The sequence below is a fragment of the Cydia amplana genome, chromosome 3 (genome assembly GCF_948474715.1).
Source record: "Cydia amplana chromosome 3, ilCydAmpl1.1, whole genome shotgun sequence".
NCBI lineage: Eukaryota > Metazoa > Arthropoda > Insecta > Lepidoptera > Tortricidae > Cydia > Cydia amplana.
This window is the reverse complement of record NC_086071.1, coordinates 11,413,888-11,438,471: the sequence shown is the minus strand read 5'-3', so window position 1 is coordinate 11,438,471 and position 24,584 is coordinate 11,413,888. Positions and strand designations below refer to the sequence as shown.

General features: G+C 37.4%; 2 protein-coding genes across 3 annotated transcripts; one reads left to right on the top strand and one right to left on the bottom strand.

The window, feature by feature from the left end:
* Positions 1-64: 64 nt before the first annotated feature.
* LOC134662947 (programmed cell death protein 6) lies at positions 65-7,319 on the top strand. 2 transcript variants are annotated; one of them, XM_063519248.1, is made up of 6 exons: positions 65-190; positions 3,154-3,207; positions 3,381-3,487; positions 4,490-4,758; positions 5,376-5,471; positions 7,185-7,319. In XM_063519248.1, coding segments are annotated over exons 1-6 (540 nt in total). In that variant the 5' UTR covers positions 65-188; the 3' UTR covers positions 7,197-7,319. The 2 variants fall into 2 exon arrangements, with proteins under 2 accessions (XP_063375318.1, XP_063375319.1); XM_063519249.1 differs by lacking the exon at positions 7,185-7,319 and having other exon boundaries at positions 5,376-5,570.
* Positions 7,320-11,270: 3,951 nt separating this feature from the next.
* Positions 11,271-16,900, bottom strand: LOC134662481 (dolichyl-phosphate beta-glucosyltransferase). The gene is made up of 6 exons (XM_063518714.1): positions 16,749-16,900; positions 16,352-16,526; positions 15,916-16,124; positions 15,062-15,276; positions 12,592-12,729; positions 11,271-11,552 (listed from the first exon to the last, which is right to left on the bottom strand). The coding sequence occupies exons 1-6, from the start codon at positions 16,818-16,820 to the stop codon at positions 11,354-11,356; spliced, it is 1,008 nt and encodes a 335-aa protein (XP_063374784.1). The 5' UTR covers positions 16,821-16,900; the 3' UTR covers positions 11,271-11,353.
* Positions 16,901-24,584: the final 7,684 nt, after the last annotated feature.

Below are 24,584 nucleotides of genomic sequence, written 5' to 3'. Positions count from 1 at the left end.
CAGGAACGTCAACTTGATATTCTTGCTTGATCCTACTTGACAGGGTACTACTCATATTCACCTCACCTACTTTGCAAAAACTAATTTCAAGATTATTGTAGCACTGTGGTGTATTGGAATTTTTCGGACGTGTAGATCAAATCGCTTTTTGGTTTGTAGGATTTTGTTAAATATCGCAACTTCATAAAATGTAAGTATAAGACATTAAAGTATTGGACAAGTCTCATTTACATCTTGTATTCTCCCTCGATTGCAAGAGCTTTCATCATTAATCGAAATGAAACTAAACCGGTGATTCACGCAAACTGGAGGGTTCCTTGTGTATCTTTATACAATAAAGAAAAAGATCGTTTTTGTTACACTGATAAAGGCAAAACCATTTGTTACCAGTGGTAACAACTGGGAATTCGGAGGGAGCTGGGTCTTGTAAAATTGTATTATTATAAAAACGTCGGTTCTGGCGCTTCGCCGGCCGCTGCCGCGGCACGCTCGCTTCGCTCGCTCGGCTCGCGCGCTGTGTGGTCGCAGTTCTACCTAACACTCCTCCTCGCTTCGCTCGTCGTCGTACCTACTCCGACCTGCCTTAAAAGCCTGGCCTGCCTTAAGCTCTATCTCCGCCATTTTCAGCTTTAGTAAAAAGTTTTCCAAGTAAAAGTTGCTTATTTCGATGTGTTCTATACATTAAAATCATTTAAAATATATGTCATAATGACACCACTGTCAATGAAAATTCCCAGCTCCCTTTAAAAATATCAATCTTTGGAGGCGTCTAACTCGGCCATTTTTTATTTTAGAGAAAAGTTTTTCCAATAAAAGATGCTTATTTTGACGTGATATACACATTACAATCATTTAAAAATAGTGTCATAATGACACCACTTTGTCAAAAAAAAATCTAAGTCCCAGCCCCCCCTTTGCTACAGTCCAACCCACATTTTCCTTCAAATGTGATGCTTGTGATATGTATAAGTACAAATACAAAATACTAGTGGGAATTTTTGTTCCTAGTCTCTTCCATCAACAGCCAATTCAGTAAACTGCTCTAAAACTGAACAAAAACAAGAAAAAAATCTACACAAATCTGTTTAATAGCCATGATTGACAAAACAATTATTATGTTCTATATATTTACACAGACATTGTTTACTAAATCACCTGTCGAAGTAAAACATTTCCACTTCATATTAATCTAGATATTTTTGTTAGTATAAAACAAATTTAATTCTGTTTTCCAATACCAAATACTAAAATTTAACTGTCTATTTGTGTTGCGTGGTGGGCTGCTAGAGGTTAAATTTCTGAATTTTACTTAAGAAAATTCAAACAATACCTCTTAGGGATAATTAAATACAGTAATAGTGTTAATGTTCTCCATCCGACTATTGCATTTATATAAATAAAAAAAAATGTTTATTTCTGGCTTAAAAATAAAACTAACAATCTTGTCCTTAATTGAAATATTTTTTTATTTTATTTATTAAGTGATTGAAAAATGTTTTTAAACTAGTAGATCGAAAGTTCTTGCCAGAACCTTATATGTGGTAAAGGCCATTAGCATCAGTATAAATAATAAATAAATATATAAAATAAAATAGCCTTTTATTTCTTGCAAATTTTAACATTGGTGTTTTAGAATTAGTCTAAAGTTAACTTTTAATTTTATAATGTTAGTTCTAAATATTTAAATGGGTGTTCTACTCCCTGGTTTCCAAGAGCTTCCCATGTGCTATTTAGTGTCCGACCGAAACATGTTTTTTTGCCGAAACCGAAACCGAATGTTCGGCTTTGGCTCTAGTTTCGGCCGAAACCGAAACCGAAACTTTTGTAGACTTGTTAAAATCGTTGAAAAAATGTCATAAAACCGGTTTTACACACATATTATGGGGCTGTCAACACCCAAAGTCCTTGAAATTGATGTTACTTAAGCAGTTTTTTATGAAAATTACTAGAGTTAGGCCAAGATAATTCTGCAACGATTTTAATAAGTTGATAACACACGCAGTGAAAGTGTTATTTTAAACGTCAAAACTTATGACGTATAAATAAAATTTGCACTAGTTGCACTGCGTATGCTATTAAAATCATTGCAGAATTTTCTTGGTCTAACTCTATTCATTCACCAGTCAAACTAACATGTAGATACAGGGTCAACCAAAAACGCGAGCGCAGCGAGCGCGAAATTTTTTGTTAACAATATCGCAAGGCCGGGTACCGATCTTCACCTGGGCCGAAAAGTCCGAAGTGCCCCATTGAGGCGAACTTTCATGCGAAGTCAAAGCCGTGCTTAAGGCTTCAGGATAAGTAGTTGAGCACAGACTCCAACCAATGTCCATTGTATTCAAAAGCGAGACCGCAGGCCGAGCATGGCGCAGCGAGGCCAAAGGCTAAGTTGAAGTAGAGGACATGTGGAACACAAACCAATGGTAAATTGAGGTAAAAAGTGAGGCTAGTTTTATTATTATTATCTTGCCCAGGGCCCAGTAACATGCGACAGTGCTATCTCATTCACTTATAGGTATTGACAGCCTCTTAAGACTGCGTCAACCGTCCAGTGGCGCCCTCATTAGTGGAATTGTGTTTTATAATAAACCAATTAATGTCTGTACCTAATATACATGAATCAGTATATGTAGGTATTAATATTGTTGTCCTACTTATTCCCCAACTTTTGGTCTTTGTCCGAAGTACCAGTATATGTAGGTATTAATATTGTTGTCCTACTCCTACTTATTCCCCAACTTTTGGTCTTTGTCCGAAGTACCATTTCGTAAGTTTCGGCCCGGCCGAAAGGTTCGGCCGTTTTTTGGCCGAAACCGAAACTACAGCCGAAACATGATTTTTTGGCCGAAACTGGCCGAAACCGAAACCGAACCTTCGGTCGGACACTAGTGCTATTGTGTGAAACCATATCAAAAGCTTTCTGATAGTCTACATACATAGGCAATGTAGAGCGGTCTCAGTCTCTCTTGGTATTTCTCTATTAGTCTAACTAACAACCTGTATAACTAACAATCATAATATCTCATAGCTTTTACAATATTTGTTTGACTTTATAGAATAGTATTTTAGTTAAGGATAATGATTGAATTGATCAGATTAGCTATCTGTTGTGATATCTGTACAAGTTCCTTTATAAATTGCCTTCAATTTCAGGTCATTCCAATCACCAATGCCCAGCCGGGAGTTCCTTTGGGATATCTTTAGAAGGTAACAATAAGAACAGTCTATGGGTATAGACAAATGTTAGTGTTATAAATATTTGAATTGATGGAGAATATTAGTAATTGATTTAATTTTCTATTTATCTTTAAAACTTGGTTGTGATTTTTAATTTTATTATGGAAATTTCCACATACAAATGTTTAATATTTGTGTAACAGAGTGGACAAAGACCGCAGTGGGTATATATCGGCGGATGAGCTGCAACAGGCTTTGTCAAATGGCACCTGGAACCCATTCAACCCAGAAACAGTAAGACTTATGATTGGTAAGTTTCAATAAATCTTTTATTATAGTGAAATTATTTTTATTTGCGTCTTTTGACACATTATGACTGACGTATATAGAGATGTAACTAACCCAAATCGATTGTCACAGCAAGCGATTACGATTGGATGGCACCTAGACTGAGGTATCGAATTGTGACGTTTAATGAATTTTTATTTGAGATTTAAATAAAGCTAGAATTATATGGTTAATAAATAATAATAAGAAGATATAATAAATTTAATAATTCTTTGTTATAAATATCTAATAACTATTGTAATATGAATGAGTTATAACAAAATTTACCTAAATTTAATGTTTAAAAATTTGACGTGTCAAATGTATATTTTATGAATAAAACATTGAATTGAATTGTTGCGACCTAAAATGAAAAATTTATATCGATTTACTTAGACGACTACCGATTTATAACGGTGGTGTCCGGCAAACCCTAAATAAATAAAAAAAGACGTAGAACGTAAACGTTCGCAGTGCAATTGTCTTCCTTTGTAATTTTGATGTGCAAGATATTTTACGTTCTATTGCTGTTGTCAGTGTCATGTGTCAAATGACGCAAATACGAGTGCACAAGGTATAGGTAAGTTGTACCGTGCATAATGGTGGTATTCCACCTGTCCAATTTCTTTGTCCAATGTCAGTGAGTCTCACTCTCTCATTAAGTAAAATGTGAGACGCAATACACATTGGACAAAGAAATTGGATAGGTGGGATACCACCCTAATGCACCAAGCAAGTCCTAGCAATGCAAATATTAAAGTGGCAATGGAAGATGGAGCCTTTCATACGTAAGACTTTTAAAAAGTTTCATGAATGAAAGTTATAAATATTTTATTATTAATCAGTTAAGTTATTTCAGATTAAGCCTATTTCAAAATTTCGAATATTTCGATAGAAAATATCCATCAAAAGGGTATTATCAAACTCAGTCCTCCTCAAGTTGTCTTTGTGAATTATTAAAGCATATGCAAAAACTTATTTCCAGGTATGTTTGACAAACAGAATAGAGGTGTCATATCATTTGAAGACTTTGGCGCGCTATGGAAATATGTCACAGATTGGCAAAATTGCTTTCGCTCATTTGATAGAGATAACTCTGGAAATATAGACAGGCAAGAACTGAAGAATGCTCTCACAGCATTTGGGTACCGGCTATCTGATGAGGTTGTGGGCATTATGGTCCAAAAATTTGATAGATTTGGACGAGGCACAATTTTGTTTGATGATTTCATCCAATGTTGTGTCACTTTATATGTAAGTACCATTACCATTCTATAACAGGTATATACTGACCCACAAAGCGCGTCATCATTTTCCTAACTTTTTCGCGGCATTTTTGCCAGGAATTTACTTAGAGTGCCTGTGGTCCGCTCGGCAATCTAATCCCAATAATTGGCACAGACACTAGAAATCCTTCTTTTTCCTCACGATGTTTTCCCAGACAGGACACGGAAATCAAATTCCTTGACCATACATGTATTTTGTGTAATGGGTTGATGACGATATTGTTTTAAAGCGTATTTATTTCATTTGTTTGTGTAGAAACATTATTTGCTGTATTCACTTAGAAATTTAAATAGGTCCATGAATCTATCAAATTGGAAATATTTTAATCTATGAAATAATTCCAAGTAAAATTTAAATAGGTCCATGAATCTATCAAATTGGAAATATTTTAATCTATGAAATAATTCCAAGTAAAATTAGTAGTTTAGATGTAATTTTAAAATAAATAAAATTTAGAATTATTTATTTTGAACAATACTTATTATAATCCACCTTTTTTAATTTTGTTGTGTCTGAATATAGATATTTCCAAGTGTTTCTGCATGTGATTTTTTCTTATACTTATTTTAAATTGTCATTTCCAGACTTTGACTTCGGCATTTCGTCAATTTGACACTGATCAAGATGGAGTGATCACCATCCACTACGAACAGTTCTTGAAGATGGTATTCGGCCTAAAGGTATAAACCTGGAGATGCTTTAACCACCGTCTAGGTTTCTGAGACATTTTTCTAAGCAAGCAAATAACATAACTTTTTGTAATATTCAATAATATGTAGGTATAAACAATTATAAATGTTATTTGCTAGATATAATTTCTGTAATTGAAATTATTATGTACGGTCATCTGCAATAATATATTCACAACGAAGGTCCCAATAATATCTGTCACAAATGTCACAATCTTGTTTGTTCTTATTTGTAGCACAATAAGAGCGTGTCACATATTTTTGCGGCCTTCTTGTGTACTATATTATTGCAGGTGTGACTGTACATGTTATGTATGTTTCTAGTAAAATACATACATTACATTTCTGTTATGGTCAATTACTTAACAAATTCGATTTCATTTCTTACTTGTTAAGTTACTTCAGCGAGGCAAAGTGAACCGCTGCATAAGGTTTCATGTTGAGAAACGAGCTTGAGTTGCTTGTCAGTATTTTAGTCTATTAATGTGATTTATTAATACAAAAATGAGCATGTAAAAAACATTCACATATAATTTTATACTATAATTATTAGGTACCTATACCTATTTGTTTTATAAAAAAAAACTATTGCTAAACGAATATACGTGTTATTATAAATGTTATTGGATATGTTTAGATGTTTCATATGTCGTTAATAACGTAAGGTATAACAAATTAGGTGCTTTATGTTGTCTCACGATATTAAATAGTGCACAAAGCTATTCATATTTTCCTGTACGACACTTGACTTAAAATACAGACGCACAGAATCAAACAAAGTTCGCCGAAAATATGACGTAACAATGATCAAGTAGATACGCTGCTGTATTAAAGTTTGAACGACAACACAAACGTGAAAAACAACCCTATTTCAACTACAACAAGGTTCAGTTTAATAGATTATTTTTTTTACAATTTAAAAGCCGTTATCGCTACGCTTGAGGACAACTTGATCTCCATATTCGTAAAGGACGCTAAGCACGTAGAATTTCGTACATATGTAGATCCGCCTGAATAGTTAATCTAATACAGATAATTATAAGTACTGCTGTCCCGCCCGCAGTGTCTCTGACCATGGGCATCATGGGCGGGACAGCAATATGGGGCATTATCTATGAAAAGGGACCGTATTGTCGATGGCGCATACGCCGCACAGCGTCGCGCGGCATTGTATTTATATCGAAGCATCGTTAATAATGGCGTAACCGCCATCGACAATAAGGTCCCTTTTCATAGATAAAGTCACATATAATTACGCGCGTGCGATATAGATAGGAACAGGCGGGTCCATGTACGTAATGATCCGTGCTTAGCGTCTCTTACTTGAAGATTCACGCTTACTCGGTAGTCTTGCTTATGCTGGTCTAATTTTAGCCGAGCTATCTAATTAAGTATCTATACCTAATATTCCTTTTACTGACCCGCTAAGTTCGTGCTGACTTGCTGAGTGTTGTTCTATTGCTCTATGCTACGTTTGATATTTCCAGTCCATTCAATGGGACGAAACACGAATTCTGTATATTCAGCTATATTGTTTTTGACATTCTCTGTATGTCAATTAACGACTAAAAAGTTATCGTTTACCTGTTCCATTGGAATAGAGTAGACGTTTTATACATGTTTATGACCGTGACTGTATGTTGTAGGTAGTTTGTTGGTGTATTATGTTTTGTGTACTCTAACCGTGGACTTTTTTCCGTCCAGTGCTGGCCATAAACTCCGGGGTTTCAATGTCGCGCCTCCAAGATTGGGAACACCCCGACATTTGTACGTGCAAACTTTCAACTACTTACCTTAAAATACCCGAGTCGTACGTTTCTATATGTAGCTAAAAATAACTGGTATTTGAGACAAATTAATAATTTAGACTAGTGATCTTTACACAAAGTTGCATACCTACCTAATCTAATCATGTTATTGTATAAGCGCTCACTAAGATCACTTGCTAAGACACGTTATCTACGTTAAAGAACATAATACATACTAATATGCAGATACCAGTCTTTATTTATTTATAGGTAGGTAGCCTATTTACAAAATTTTATTAAGCATATATACATATACTTAGTAAAGAACCTATGAATACCTATAAAAAGTTTAACGGAGACATATTCCTGTAGTTTTTTTATGTAACATATCTGTAAAACTTTGTGATACCTACCTACATAAAACCGCTTGCATTTATGGATTATTATTTATTTTTTATACTATCTTTTGCCTCTCCTAGTAGATTTTAAATGTTTATTCTAAATTGTATATGTGTATCGTATAAAAATGTTGTTTCTGTCTCTGCTCACTTTGCCAAATTTTTGTGTAGAGAAGCATTTCTGTATGTTGCTCAATCTACGAGCTTATTATGTGCACGGCAGTGCACGGCCAAGGTACGATTCCCGGAAAGACTAAGTCACATTTTTAGAATCTCCGTAGAGGACATTTTATACCTATTATATTAATAGTTTGTAGTTTACGTACCTATGCTATGTCATGCAATATTGTGAGTTTAATACAAGTTTATGCTCTGTTTTTTTATAAAATTTCTCAATTAGGTAAGACACCATGTTATTGTTCTAAAAATATATTCGCAGATTTTTCATTTAGAAAATTAATTACGTTAGACATTAAAGATGTATCTTTCGATTAAATCGATCTGAAACGTTGAAGATCTAATACATTTATAAGAATAATAATAATAAAAATCTGCAACAAAATGATACCTATAGGTACTTTCTTTATTTGAGTACTAAGTGATGATAACTGATAACAAATGCTATCAAGACCCAGAGGCAATCAACTTGTACGTTGCACATCTGTTGACAAGCGAGTCATTCGTGACTCATAGCAACTAAGCAAAATGCACAAATGTAAAGGCAGGGACACACTTATCCCACGTACGCAACGTATGAAATCAGAAATCAGAAATATTGCAATGCATTATGACAATCTGAACCCTGAAAGTTGTATGCTTAGAAACATACTTGTCATGCGTTGCGTTGTATGACAAGTATGTTTCTACTCGTACAAATTTTAGGGTGCAGATGTCATAATGCATTGCATACGCTGCGTACGTGGGATGTTTGTCCCCAGCTTAATTCTATCAACCTGTCCGCACCGGTAAGGCCCGCCGCCCACTATCGGCAAGGCACGGCACGGCTCGGTAGCCTCTTCGGAAGTCTTCGGGTTGCTTCAGCAGCCTAAGGAGTACCTAAAGACGCCGGAACAGTCTTCGGAAAGCTTCGCCAGTCTTTGGGTTGCTCATCTCTAATACACACGTCTGTTCACTTGCTGCGTTTTTGCTCATGCTTGAGAACGCCTGAGGTATGCCTCGGCATTCCCAAGTACACCTGGACATGCCATGCCTGAGGACACCACGGCAATAATTTCCGTTAGTGTGCGCCTGCGCCTAGGTACGCCGAAGGATCCCCTGCCGTTCCTTGCCGATAGTGGGTACGTGGCCTAACAAACTAACAAGCCGTTCAAAAACTAGTACGAAATTTAGATTTGGAAATTGTTGCATGTAAAAAGTAAACAATTGAATGAGGTTTAAAATGGCTGTGTCGGGAGGTGGGGCCAGGGTGGGGCTGATCTTCTGTTGTGTAAATATTAGTATGTACCTACGTACGTACGCTAGTGGCCAATACCGCTTTATTTTAAAAGACAATAAGAGTTTTATTTATAACTAGCAAGGACTTTTAAAACTTTTCAGATATTTACCTTTAGTACCGTAGCAAAATTATATCTTGACTTGTTTTATGGATAGCTGGGACGAAAAACTTTTTTGGTTTAATTTAGCGTAGGACGCAGATTATTTTACAATCACAGAATTTACAATGCATATGAAATTGTCTTTTTAAAATATGGATCTAAATGTCTGCCAATAAATAGGACAATGTGACGGGCATGACGAGCGTTCTTACAGAGAAAATATGCTATATTTTTTGAATTGTATACAGATGTTTTTACATTTTTTTTCTTCGAACAATGCATTGTATACTCGTAAAACGTGTATCATACGTGGGGCGCTTCCCAGCCACGTCGTTGCAAAACACTTAAATTCGCTCGTATTTTTATTATTAACTTGTTTGAAATAGGCTAGTTTTCTATGGAAAAATTACATTTGAAAATTTACCTATGACACTTGTATCACAAATAAAATAACTATTATAGATATTACATTGTCCACTGGCGATGTTGTTGTGAAAACTGAATGTTTCAGACTACCTATAGATTTATGTATAGATATTTATTAAGCTGCCCTTGATACCTTTTCCAATTAAACGTGAATTTCTTCAACTATTTGTTTTATTTTTTAATTCAACTCAATTTGAGTCGTTTAATGATTTAAGACACATTCGTCAGATTCCTTTTTCGTCAGGATAAATTATAGCCTGTTTTTTTTCGGACGAAAACGGAAATACTCTTTGGACAGAAAAAAACTTAACTATAATATGGAAGATTTGGAATTATCCTGTGATACTTGCATCTCTTAATATGCTCCACCAGTGGATCGAACAATTTAAACCTTTCCTTCACAACTTAACCAGACGGAGCCCCGCTTCGCGGGGCTCCGTCTGGTTAAGTTGTGCAGGAAATGTTTTTGGAACAGAAAATTCTGACAAATGCGGAATCTGAGCAAAAGTCCGTTGTCCGAAAAAAAACAGGCTATAATTTATCCTGACGAAAAATGAATCTGACAAATGTGTCTTAGATCCGTTTAATACGGTAATAAAGTACATGTAAAAACATACAAAAAAAGCCTAATAACTTTTAATAGAAAATCTGGCTATTGCCCAACTTGGATCCGTAAGGCTTATGCATTTTTTTAAATCCTTAAGACTACAGATGTGCAAGTTGCGGAAAGTTTCCATAAAATTCTATAAATTCTCGGAAATTTCATGAAACTTTCACTAGGAAATATGGGAAATTCAAATTTAAAATTGGAAAGTTTCAATTCTCATACAAGAATGTAAAAAAAATCCTACGTCAAATTTCCGAAACATTTCGCAATTTTGGAAAGTTTCCTTAGGCACATCAGTACTTAGGACATACAGATTGCCTATCAGTGATCGGGGTGGGAAAGGGCATGTGTGCTCAGCGTAGGGTTTCGTTGATCGCCTAGAACTCGAGAACCATGCCCAATAGTTAGAACGAATAATAAAACGTAACTACTATACAGAAGCTTCAAATTCCTTTGACTAGTATCTAAAAGGTGCGTGTCGAATCCAGCTGATTAACCCTTTTCCGGCGTAGTACGATTTATCGACGACCGGTCCTGCCTATGAAGCCGATGGTCCCGGGTTCGAATCCCGGCAAGGGCTATTTGTGTGATGAACACAGGTATTTGTTCCTGAGTCATGGGTGTTTTCTATGTGTATACGTATGTATTTATCTATATACGTATGTATATCGTCGCCTAAAACTCATAGTAAAAGCTTTGCTTAGTTTGAGTCTAGGTTCTGTGTAAGATTGTCCCCAAATAAAGTATTTATTTACATATGTGTCAATTTAATTTCAACCTTAGCAATCCGAATTAAAGTTCAAATTAGATTGACCTTTCGGAAAATGTGACTTGTCTTCAAATGAATCACCAAAACGTGACTCTTTGGAAAATATTTGGATTTGTTGGGAAAACTTTCTAGATTGGTACAACTTGGAAAAGGGTACACCAAATATGGATTTGACGTTCAAAGTACTTCTGAAAGACTTATCAAACGACACCCCACACACCATGAGGTTATAATAAAATACATTCCCACCTAAACGGACTGTGGAAAACTAATAAAAACAATAAAAATACGTAAATAAATATATTTGCTCAATATTAAAATATGTTGCGCTTACCTATTATTATGTAACACTCTAAGATTAATAAGGAATTATTCGTTTTTTCCAGTGTTGATCTTCCAGGCGCCCAGTTGGTACTTGAGCCAGATTAGGCCCAGGTCGCAACCCATCTGGATCCAGGAGACGATCGGAGTCACCTTGGAGCCCTCGATCTCGGTCCATCTGACTGGGATCTCGAATATGGGAATGTTCAGTTTTTGTGCTATGTAAAGTAGCTCGACGTCAAATGCCCTGAAAATAATAACCACCAATTATGTCACGTAAATTGTCATTCATGATGCGTGGGGAAATAGGCGCCTGGTAAATTCCAATTTATCTGCACAAAGAAAAATGAAGTTGTCTATTAGAGACGGTGTGGCGGTGGGTTGGAGCTTGGTTGAAGCCGAGTTTCACTAAATCTGGCGTGGTAGACAGGGGGGATTTAGCAAATGTCACATACTTTTTTGGGCAAAAATTAGTGTAGGACTAAAAAAACTCCCTTACGGAATTAATGGACACCCTCTCTTGTTTTCGAAAGGTAATGACACTAATGATTGGAGTGTTTTTATTTTATTTTATTCATTAAACACAATGCAAGCATACAATTTTGGACCAATTCACTCACATGCTAGGAAAACAGATACTTACATTGTCAAAAAGAATAAAAATGTTAACTAATCAAAGATTAACAGAACAAAAATATAAAATTGTATGTGTTTAATGTGGGACTATGTCGGTTTGTATGAGGTTGGCCCATAAAATAAATAATATCACCATCTCCATAAGTCCATTACGGTTGGTTTCTCTATGACAGGTACAATTGTTGCCCTAACATAAGTATCCACTTTTTTATACAGCTAGTATGGCCATGTGGATTGTGGGTACACAACACAACCATACATTAAGTGCCCGGACTTAGGCCCAAGATACACTTGTAAGTTTTACTTACGTAAGTGGGGACACAGCTATACTATTGGCAAGGTGCGAAGTCGGTGGAGGGGGAAGTGGCGCTGATCGTCACAAACACAGGTAATCTTATGGAATGGCCGCCATTAGTACTAGCGGCAGCCGCTTGAACTAATTTTACTCCATAAGATTTAACGTAGAAAGTCTGCCAAAATGAGGGCAGCACCAGTCGTGCACCTAGCGAATACAATGAGAGATGAATATCGTTATCTCCTAACAAATAGCTCTGTCCCTACTTACGTAAGTAAAACTTACAAGTGTATCTGGGGCCTTAAGTAAGTTGGGGCACTTACAGTACATTATAATATAATATTAAGTGGCTGACCATCTGTTGACGTGCAGACTGCTGAAGGTGAGGGCGGCCGTCCGCCGCGTGAACAGCTTGAAGCCGCACTGCGTGTCGCGGACGCCGCGCACCGTGAACAGCCACACCAGGAAGTGGAAGCCGAACATGAGGATATTCCTGAAAAAAAAGGTTGGTCATTGACAGGTACATGTATGTACCATATAGACGTGTGCGCCGATTAAAAAATGATCGGCGGCGGCGTTTGCCAAAAAATCGGCGGCGGCGGCGTGTTTTCGGCGTGACCTTGACTTTCAGGTTTCTTAAGAAAAATCATTAATTTGTTGTTTTTCTTGAAAATTTGATCAATCTAGATTGCTGGTCAGTGAACTACGTATGGTTTTGAATAGACTGTGAGTAAAATAGGGTTTGTAAATGAATATAACATAGCTATAATAACTCAAATTTCTCTACTAACTGGCTTGCATTAAGGGATTACCTGGTCCCAATGACCTTCGATCCGATCGGTAACTCTCAATTTTCTCATGATTTCATTGGCTTACCGTATTAAAAATGACGTACTTTAACAAAACAAAACTCCAAATATCCTTGAAGTTTGCTAGACATAGTGGACTGCTATGGCTTCTATTTATTGGTTTTCTTGTCGTACAAGCAGTAAGCACCAGGCTCACTGAGACGTATCTTCTTTCTCGTTTTCATATTGCTAAGGATTACGACAACATGTACTTTGTTGTCCATTTTGTGCGGTCAGACTGCCGCAAGTCGACCTCTTCATAGCGGTCTACGATCTCTCACATGCTCCAACTCGAGCACGTTTGCCATTAATTCCTAAATTCATGTTTTTCTCCACATCATGCGTTGGTTAATATGTCCGAAGAATCTAAGGGCTCACCGATTGCATGTTGTGAAGATCTGAGTGGCGATATTGAGCTCTCTGAGAAATAATGGAGGGGTTTGTTCTTCTAGCTGTCCAAGGTATAAGCAGCAATCTTCGTTAACACTAGATCTCAAAAGCGCTGGAAGCTGGAATATACACGAGAGCTCGTACCAAGCGCACTTTAGTTGCACGCCGAATACCTGTATTCTTCCTGATCTTGTCGAGGTTAGCCTTAGCCATATCATTCTTAGCCATGCCAGATTTGCGGCGTAAATATCTCGGCAGTGCAACCACCGGCACTGGTTATCAACCCAAGATATAAACTCGCTTTTACGTAATCGCCTTACTTTGGTCTTGGAATGGTTGTTCTTAAGACCTCTCTAGAACTTTCACCTTCAACTTTCTTCAGAGGAGTCGCCATTTCATGTAAATCCCGTCAGGAAGGCGACAATAGTAGCACAGTTTGTTACAAGAACTTATAACATCGAGTGACAAAATAATGTTGCTTTACCCATTTACAGCTTGCACATTTCCGTGGGGCAAGCATTTTGCAGGGGCAGATTGACAGTGAATCTACAGTATTGTCACTCTGTCTCTTTCTTCTAGACATTTTTGGCACACGAATTTTTTTAGGAAACTCAGGGTCTCGAAAACTCGCACACCAATGTTCTCAGATTTTTGCTTGACTCCACTACATGAGCAACGAAAACAGGGGTTTTCGTTGCCTAGTTGTAAGTATTTTCATGATGGAACATTCTGCCTTCGTATGTGAGGCAATGTGAATTCACAATTAACAGGAAAAAATCCTACTTCATAAATTATTGCTCCTTAATTTTTCTTGAATACTTAGGATAACTCAGTTAAGTATTTTTATTGGTGTGTCAAATAGTTTGTGTAACTGGCTATTCTGTTTCATTTAATTAATAATTGATGTACCTATATTTAACAACTGTAACATATATTATACAAAAAATCCATATTGATATCCAGATGCCAACTCGGAATAGCTAGTTAACAACACTCAAGGTCACGCCGATTTCACGCCGATCATTTATCGGCGGCGGCGGCGTGGCAAAAAAGACCGGCGGCGGCGGCGCGCCGGCGCGGCGCACACGTCTAGTACCATACTACCTATGACGGTATTTAATCCAAATGGGATACAGACTGTAAGGGAAAATCTAAAACTACATACGGACCTTTGGGTGCATGGCATGTAAAGTCACGCGCTCCGATAGGCGTTTGCAGTCACATGATACTGGGCATTATTTTAAAAACTTTTGATTATTTTTAATTAATTTATTACACATATTTACACTTGCAAAATATGATTTTCTGCATTCTAATATTCCCCGCTATGGTAAAAACATAACATGTTATATATATATATATATATATACTAGCGACCCACCCCGGCTTCGCACGGGTTAACAAATCATACATAAACCTTCCTCTTGAATCACTCTATCTATTTAAAAAAACCGCATCAAAATCCGTTGCGTAGTTTTAAAGATTTAAGCATACAGATAGACAGACAGACAGGGAAGCGACTTTGTTTTATACTATGTAGTGATGATTCGCGATTCATGTCAACATCCCTATTATACTCAGACATACCTGAAAATACTTCTTGTTGCCAGAGATTCTTTTTCTAAATGTGCCCTTGATCCAATGACGATGGCGAGGCAATCGCCGACTATTCCTGGCTGAGTGTTCACATCAGCTTCCACATGTTGATTTAAAGCAAGTTCTAACTTAGTTAAGTCTTCAAACTTTGTAGCACCATCTGCATCAGCAAAGAGTATTGTGGCACCTCTAGCGCGTTGTATTCCCTAAAAACAATTTTATCTCCTGTAACCAACTAAAGTGTCAATCTATGGAACTTGCTAACTATGTAAACAAACGGCCATATTGAAATTGTCTCTGAATGATGAATTTACTAGTGACTTTTGTTTACATAGTTAGCAAGTACCATAGATAAGAAGATAAGATAAGAATAGCCTTTATTGACCAAAAAAATAAAATTCATTACATTACATTTAAATTGATTCACATTTCATTTAACATTTTTGTTAAGTAATTTTAATAAATATATTTTTAATGTTATTGCTTTTTTATTACTTATTTAGTCTGCCTTCTTGGCATAGGCCTCCTCCAGCTCTCTCCATAGCTCTCTATTCTGTGCTGTCCCAATCCAGCAAGTACCATAGAATGACACTTTATATATGGGCTACCATAAAAAAAAAATGCTAGTCTTACTCATTGAATAGAACACATGTTTTTACGTGATGCATATGGTTCCTAAACAAAGGATTAGATGGTTTTTTCTAGAAAAAGGTAAAGAGAATGATTTCATTGCAGATAAAAAATTGTAATATTGCATTTTGAATGAGAGGAACACATAGAACGCGGTGACTTGCATTGCTTTTGTCATAGCCCTAATAAGTATTTCGTATACCAACAGTACTTACCAACCGCACAGCCCCACCCTTGCCTCTATTCCTCACTAGCTCCAGGCACCTAATCTTTTCACTTCCATACTTGGCCGCATAACGCTCAGCCACTTTAACGGTTTTGTCTTTGCTGCCATCACTGACCACTATAATCTCATACTTGTAATTGGGATAATCCGTTATCCTATTTTCTAAATGTTCCAGTGCTTCGTCAAGCATGGGTGGCACTGTAAAAATAATTTCGTTAGCTAATGTTAGCATGGGTTGTATGATTTGAACAATATCAACCAAGTCAACAAACATAGGGTAATCTGCCCTAACACTACTGGCGAGTGGTGAGCCTGCTAATATTATTAGCCAAAGCTTTTGTGGAAGTGGTATAAAAGAGTGGATACTTATGTTAGGGGACCAACTGTACTATAATGTGTCTAAATTAAAAATCTGGTATTCGTACATCTCTCCTCTTCATTGTAAGCAGGCACTACAACACTCAAATTCACGCTGTATGGGTCTTTTATACTTGGAAATTTAAGACGCTTCCCGGTGTGTGGATCCATGTAACTTTCCTCCTCTGGGTATTCTTCTACTGATGGATATGGATTTGTCATAACAACAATTCCAATAGAAAGCTGTAAACAATATATATTGAACATTATATTAATTGTGATTTAAAAAAGTAAACATGCTTTAAATAAAGATTTAGGCCGCAAAGACACGTATACGATAGCAATTGGTTGCTTATTTATTTCAGTGACAGTTTGCCAGCAGAGCACACAAATATGAAATAGTTTTAAAATGACGCAGTAAAAAAAAACCTTATATATTAATTTATAAAATAAAACAGTACTTACCAAAATTAAAAGTGTTGCAGCGCTTGAAACACCATATAAGATAAAAAGCCATAATAGCGATAATATGTCCATTGTAAGGTAAGGAATGTTGACCGTTTGGGCTAATTCCTTTTTAGTCAGTCAGCTTACTAACATAATATATGAATTCAAAACGAATGAAGAAACGGTCTGAGTTAGTTACAATTTAATAATAATAATTTAAATTGAATCATTTCACTCCATACCTAGAGCGAAACATGCATATTGCGGTTAACTGACATTTCTGATCTGACAGTGACCAGTGACAAGCTGACAACTTGACAAGTCAGTAAAACACTAACAGACGGTCGTACCGGACCGCGATTTTGGTACGGTTGGAGATCTATTCGATGAACAAGTATAGTCCACCAGTGGACACCAATGTAGCCAGTTGATGAAATAACAAAAATGCGGAAGCAGTGCTTTAAAGACGCCATAGAAGGTAGCATCCTATAGAAGTGGTCTACGCGCTACGCGTGCCTCCGTGAGGGACAAAACATACGCAATGCGACGCTATGATTGGTCGAATTTATTTGTTATGGTGGGTAACAAATAAATTCGACCAATCATCCATACTAATTTACGGTGGGGAATAAAAAAAATGTGAGACTGTGACAAGGACAAACAATAATAGCGCTTTCGCTGCTACTCCTACTGAAAGATACATAAGTCTATCCCACTGATTTAAACTTTCACGATTTTTACACATTATTAAATTATACAACGGGACTTAATCGCGTATCTAAGTTTTAAGATTTACCTCCGACGTTTCGAGGACGGCGTTGTCCCCGTGGTCTCGGAGAAGACTGGCTTAAGTTGACATCAGCATCGTCTAACCGCGCGAGTTTTTCGAACTATCCGCACTTGGTCTTGTTTATCCGCTTGAACGTTTTGCGCACTAGGGATGTCACTCTGTCGACACACAACACTAACGATATTCGATTTATCGACTGTCGATATTCGTACTTAGATACGCGATTAAGTCCCGTTGTATAATTTAATAAGTCTATCCCGTTCTGTCAGTTATCCCCACCACTCATGCCCAATCTAATTTAATACTAGACTAGATTCATGAAAGACGCAGATTTTCATGGAAAAAGGTGCATTATATTACCTCAGGTCGTTCACTAAAAAAACACTAAAAAAGGTACTTACCTCTAAAAAAGCGGAGCCACATTAATTGAATGTAATTCTTAAAGAATTCCATTGCAAAAATTTGTTGAATAACATGGAAATATGGGACACTTGGCAACACTGGCGCACGTGTGCGGCAGTCTGTAAAGTGGTATCCAGACGGGACAATTTTTCGCCAATCTGATGACATTTTCCGATCAAATCAGACCAGCTATCATGGTCGTATTTTTATCACCTGTCATGCTATGCGTCACTTTCGCACTTACATATTTGTTAGAACGTGACAGCCATGGTGACAAATGATAAAGAGCCGGCCATCATAGCCGTACAGGACGTGCGGACGCAGACATCAATTTGATTCCCCGATCAAATCAGCAGGTGCGGACACAAAAATGCCAATTTTCATAGTAATTGTCTATGGTATGCAAATTGGGGATTTAATTTGTGTACGTGTGGACGCTAGGTGAGATTGGCCAATTACTTTCCTGATGAAATCGACTGATTTGATCAGTCCCGTCTGGATACCACTTAAAGCCCCCCATTCACACTCCTACATTGCAGTCCGGCATTGCAGTACTGCTTCGTTTCTCACTAGTGTCTCTACCTACTCTTGAAAATGCTACGTGCAATTAAAAAAAAAGAAAATATCTCTTCTGCTATACTTGGTCAACCAGATCTTGACAGTAGAAAAAGGCGCCAAATTTGAAAAATGTAGGCGCGAAGGGATATCGTCCCATAGAAAATTTGAATTTCGCGCCTTTTTTATTATATATACGAGGGGTGTTCAAAATATTCTCGGTATGAGAATGAAAACAAACAAGTACGAAAAGTTTGATATTTTTATTTTTCAATATACTCCCCCCCTATGTTCATACACTTAAAAGATCGATCAATTATTTTTTTTAATCCCTCGTAAAAATATTTTTTATCTTTCGTGTAAAAATGCTCCTCCACTGCCGCCTTCAATGCATCGTCAGAAAATTTATTTCCACGCAGATCCTTTTTAAGATTGGGGAGCAAAAAGAAGTCGCTGAGGGCTAAGTCCGGACTATACGGTGGGTGAGTAACAGTTTTAAACCCACATTCAACAATAGCTGCCTTGGCAATATGAGCAGTATGGACGGGGGCGTTGTCATGCAGAAGCAGAATACCTTTGGTTAACTTTCCTCGCCTCTTTTCTTTAATTACATCCTTTAATTGACGTAGAATGTTAGCGTAGTACTGTCCTGTGATATTTACACCTTTTTCTTTATGATCGATTAGTAATACTCCTTCACAATCCCAAAATATCGTGGCCATGACCTTGCCAGCTGAAGGGATGACCTTGAACTTCTTGGGATGAGCTGAACCCTTAATGTGCCACTGCATGGACTCTTGTTTACTCTCTGGGTCATAATGATGAACCCAGGTTTCATCTCCAGTAACTATTCTTTGCAGCACCTCATCAGGATTTTCACCGCACAGGTCAATAAAATCGGAACAACAAGCTACACGCATGTCTTTTTGAAGCCGAGTCAGCATTCGCGGAACCCATCTTGCACTTACTTTTGACATATTAAGATGGTCATGTATAATATCATGTACGGTACCAATAGAGAGATTGGTTACTTGTGCTATAGATTTTACCTTCACTCGACCATCTTCCAATATAAGTTTTTCCACTTTATCAATATTTTCTTGTGAAGTAGCTACTACAGGCCGGCCAGGTCTAGGGTCATCTTCAATACTCTCCCTTCCGCGTTTAAACTCGCTTGACCACTTTTGAATGGTAGATAAAGAAGGAGCAGACTCACGGTAAACACAATCCATTTCCTCTTTTATGGTTTTTTGATTTTTACCCTGTTTTGTCAAGAATTTTATCACGCATCGATGTTCTAATTTAGTTAACATTGTCAATTCGCACTTTTTTTTTTTTTTTTTTTTTTTTTTTTAATTAGTATGCAGTTTGGTCGACCTTGTGACCAGCGACTGCTCTTGTTGGGAGAAGATTGGTAACGTGGCCGTAAGGGCCACGTCACCACCAAGGACGAAAGGGAAAGGAAATTCACAGGAGTAAGAAAAGAGAAAAGCAAGAATAGAGAAGAGAAGAGAAGTTAATTTGTAGCAAAAACAATAACGCTAGGTACAGAATGTTTTGAGTTGTACAGAAGTTTTGAGTTATGAGTTCCTGGTCTTTTCCCAATGGGGGCGGGTAGAGTAGTACCCCACAGGTCTGCGCAGGTTAGGTTTGTAACGAATAGTAGGAGAATTATTCCCACTATTCGTCACAAACCCGCCTTTGTCAATTTCTGCCTCTCTTATTTGGTCCAACGTTGTTTGATCGTCTGGATCCAACAAGACATGCCTCGGGCGACGCACACGTTTTCTGGGCGGAAGCTCGGGAGTGTACTCCGAGGCATGACTTATTAGATCGTTGACGTGATTTTAAGAATTTTATCACGCATCGATGTTCTAATTTAGTTAACATTGTCAATTCGCACATGATGTTCATGTTTGTTCAGCAATTGCAGAAAAACAAAAGACCATCACGGTTCGAATTATACTTTTTTTTAATGTCAATGAATAAACCTTAGCGGCCAGTAACGAAAGAAATTTTAGAAGAGGTCGTAAGATATCAATACTGAGAATATTTTGAACGCCCCTCGTATGTATTTTCTTGTTATTGGATAAAAATAAAAAAGTGTTGGAAAAGAAACTGCTAAAAATTCGCCAGAGAGCGTCATATTTCTTAAGTATGGTAATAATTGTTGCAATGCCTATTCCTCCATTGTTTGTTGGGGTGATTGGGTGATTTTTGGCTCCACAAACAGTGATTTTCTTTATAAATTTCAAAAAAATGGCGCGCACTGTTGTCATACGTCAAACACGGCAGTCCGCAACGTAGGACGTCAACTCACAAACAATCCTGCACGGCGAACTGCAGCGGTGGGCGGGGCTTGCAGGATTTGTAGGACCCTAGGACCCAAGAGGCATCCTACTTGGGTTTTGTAGGACGGCACGTAGTCCGCGACCCCCATACACAATCCTACATAATGAGGCGGACTACAATGTAGGAGTGTGAATGGTGCTTAAGGACGCAGCTATGATTGAGTCGTAATTTAGTATTGGGAAATGGGTTCGAAGTAAAAAACAACTTCATGTAAGACAAAATAATTTATTTTGAAAATTAAGCAATTGTAAATAGGCAAAATTGTATGTCTTACTTACTAAGACTGAGTGTGGAGGGGGCTCTAAACAAATAGGGTTATAGCTGGTCAAGGAGATCTTGTCAGTAGAAAAAGGCGGCAAATTTGAAAAATGTAGGCGCGAAGGGATATCGTCCTATAGAAAATTTGATTTTTTTACTGACAAGATTTGCTTGACGAGCTACTTATATGTAGAACCCCGGCTACACAGGTTAACTATAAAGTGGTATCCAGACGGGACTGATCAAATCAGTCGATTTCATCAGGAAAATAATTGGCCAATCTCACCTAGCGTCCACACGTACACAAATTAAATCCCCAATTTGCATACCATAGACAATTACTATGAAAATTGGCATTTTTGTGTCCGCACCTGCTGATTTGATCGGGGAATCAAATTGATGTCTGCGTCCGCACGTCCTGATTTGATCGGAAAATGTCATCAGATTGGCGAAAAATGGTCCCGTCTGGATACCACTTTAATCGTAGCGATTAATCTGTGCGGTCCGATTTGCGTAGTTTTATCTATCGTGTGCTTTCCCCTCTGTCGAAAATAGGCGGCCAACGGTCATACACAATGTATGGACTGACGTTTATCTGACATGGCTATTTTTACGTTACGCATACATTTGACGTTCTCCTCCCCCGCAAAAATCGGCAGACTGTTTTGTACAGAAAATTACAGACATGGCGTCTCCGTTTGATTATATCCTCCAAGATCGTGTGTATGACAAATCGTTACGATAATCGAATAATCGACAACGATTTGTCATACACACGGTAGATAAAACTGCGCAAATCGGACTGCACAGATTAATTGCTACGATTTATAGTTACGCGTGTAGCCAGCAGAATACAGTCGTTTTACCTCCTAGAAGTCTGGCTAGCCAAATATTGTTGACAGATATTTCCTTGTTGTATCACCAATTGTCTATGATTAAAAAAAAGCTAAAAGTCAGTTGTCAATCATTCAAATTGTTTGCGGTTTATTTTAAATAATATTAATAATGTGTTACTGAGTGAGGTCCGCAAACTATTATTTAAGCTCGTAAATAATTACGACAATGTGCGAAGTCGATGTGTAGCGTTGTGTAACGAAAAACTGCAATGTTTACAAGTCGTAAACAAATGTAATAAACAAATGAGGAGGTTGGTGCTCTATAAATATTTTGATACTTATGTACATGTTTTGGTGATGGATTAATATTACGGTATTATCGAGCTAGGTCTTATTTACACTACATTTCATTTTTCGCCTTGTTACAATGGTATATAGTAACGGCACCAGTCATGGGACATTTAAGAGGAAATTTGAAGTATTTGTGATATTTCCCTGATACATGTAAAAGTTCTACCGCTTAGCTTGTTAAAAGATGAATATCCTATCCTTCTTTCATGTTTCAGGCATGTTGTATCAAAGATGCTGCAATTAGTTTCCACATAATTAATTAATTAAAAGTATGTTTTTTTTCTCCAGTCATGGACACCAAAGCTCCAGTAATGGAACCCCGGTAATGGACGTGGATCCAGTAATGGGCCCCCTATAATGGACATACCCTATCAGTATATGATATTGGAATAGGGAATAAGTTTTTGAAAAAAAAACTAGTTATTAGTCATTTTTCGTATAAGCTTTTATGTAAGAATGTATTTTTCTTTCGACAGCCAACTAATACTCAACGAGACAATTCTAACAAGCCCAAACACAATTAGGTAGGTTGCGTTTATCAAAGAGTTCCTATGGCCACCTCCTGTCTCCATCATGAGATCAGGTCCATGTTATCATAATATTGCATTGTCATCCGATTTGCATACGTATCCAAAATTTCAACTCGATCGGAAATCCGAAAGTGGCTCAAATGCCTTTTCCAAGATTTGAAACACACGAACTAACATACAAACTAACAGGGCAAGTTTAATAAAATTTTGTAAAAACGATATTAATTTATCCGAAGTCCGAGGAGACCTCCTGACATAGTTCGTAACTACATTATACTTCTGTATTGTTTAAACATGAAATTACGCCATGGCAAGCATCATTAATATCATTATGTAAATTGTCCCATCATAAGAGGTATGCAGTTTTACAGCTCCTATAATGGGATTGGGCAAAATACCACTATTTTTTATACATCTCTAGAGTCACAATATAGTGTGTTGTATACCTTATCTCATGGTAAATGCAATTAACAAAACACATTCTAGTTTACACCAAGTAATAATTAATTACAATTTAATATATGAACTCACCTCTCTTAGCGAAGTTGTTAAGAATTCTTACTGGTTATTTTTTCCAGTGACACAACAACTTTTGGGTTGGCGCTAATTTCTTAAAAAGTAACCGAAATTAATAAAAAGTCGAACTTAAACAGCTCTATGACTGTTATTTATGGTAAAATATTGCCAGTGTTTATAAACTACTTTTACATATTTATTTTAGAGGATTTGTGGTTTTATGTCCCATTACCGGTTCCACGTCCATTATAGGGTCCATTACCTACTATATCTATGGTAAGAAAGTGTAAACATGTGTTTATTGTTGACTGTACTTTACTTAGTGGTAGAAATTATGTGAGCTGACATTGAGTGCACGTCAACGTATATTTAACTTATTTCCTTAGGTAGGGATTCCCACCTTACGTGTGCACAGAAAATAAAAAATATTTTCTAGTATCAAAACTATAATTCCTTTTTTTTCATGACCATGGATACAAGTCCTTCAGTCGTATTTATAAATATTACATAAAACTATAATTCCTAATACACAAAGTGACCAGTCCAAGATTTTTAGAATTTCCCGCGAAAAAGTTGAGTAATTTCAGTAGCCAGACTCTACCCTACCTACATAACCTGACAATGAGGATTCGCAAACAAAGAATACAATACTCTGCGAAATCGACGCCACACTCGCGTTCACGGCTTCGCGCCGCGATTCGCGCACGAGTGTGGATGGGGCTTTATAGGTACCTACTTGAAACCTACCTACCTATTATGGTGCGTACATAACACACCAAGCCAAAGAACGCCAACGGATGGGTTTGCCGGCCTTCGTTGGCCCTGTCTGGACTACCGTTCGAAAAACGTTCGTTGGCGTTCGTTTGCTTGGTGTGTAACGCTACGCACCCCAATGTCCCCAATCCACACCGCGTTCGGTCGATTGCTTCAAATCCTATGATGTTGCCGCCTCGCTGCGGATCGTCTGCACACGCCATCAAACAATCGTTGGCGTTTGTTATTCCGTCTAGACACAACCAACGAAGGCCAGCGCAACCCATTAGTTGGCCTGGTGTTTACTTACGCACCTGAATGAGAACCAACGAACGTGCGAAAGCCAACACTGAAAAACATTCGTTGGCGTTCGTTGGCTTGGTGTGTATGCATTATACCTATTATAAGTCAAATATGTACAGTCAGCTGCAGAGAGAGGTGACCCCCCCTGCATTGAGTGATGGTACCTATGCAAGGGGGTCACCTATCTCTGCAGCTACATGTAGAGAAA

Excerpts from the sequence above, each read along its gene's own strand:
- LOC134662947 (XM_063519248.1), top strand. Across the intron at positions 3,208-3,380 it reads CTTTGGGATATCTTTAGAAG|AGTGGACAAAGACCGCAGTG; the intron begins GTAACAATAAGA and ends TTTGTGTAACAG. Across the intron at positions 4,759-5,375 it reads AATGTTGTGTCACTTTATAT|ACTTTGACTTCGGCATTTCG; the intron begins GTAAGTACCATT and ends TGTCATTTCCAG.
- LOC134662481 (XM_063518714.1), bottom strand. The coding sequence starts at position 16,820 with ATGGACATATTATCGCTATTATGGCTTTTTATCTTATATGGTGTTTCA. Across the intron at positions 16,125-16,351 it reads TTACAATGAAGAGGAGAGAT|TGCCACCCATGCTTGACGAA; the intron begins GTACGAATACCA and ends TTATTTTTACAG. Across the intron at positions 12,730-15,061 it reads GCAACAAGAAGTATTTTCAG|GAATATCCTCATGTTCGGCT; the intron begins GTATGTCTGAGT and ends CTTTTTTTTCAG.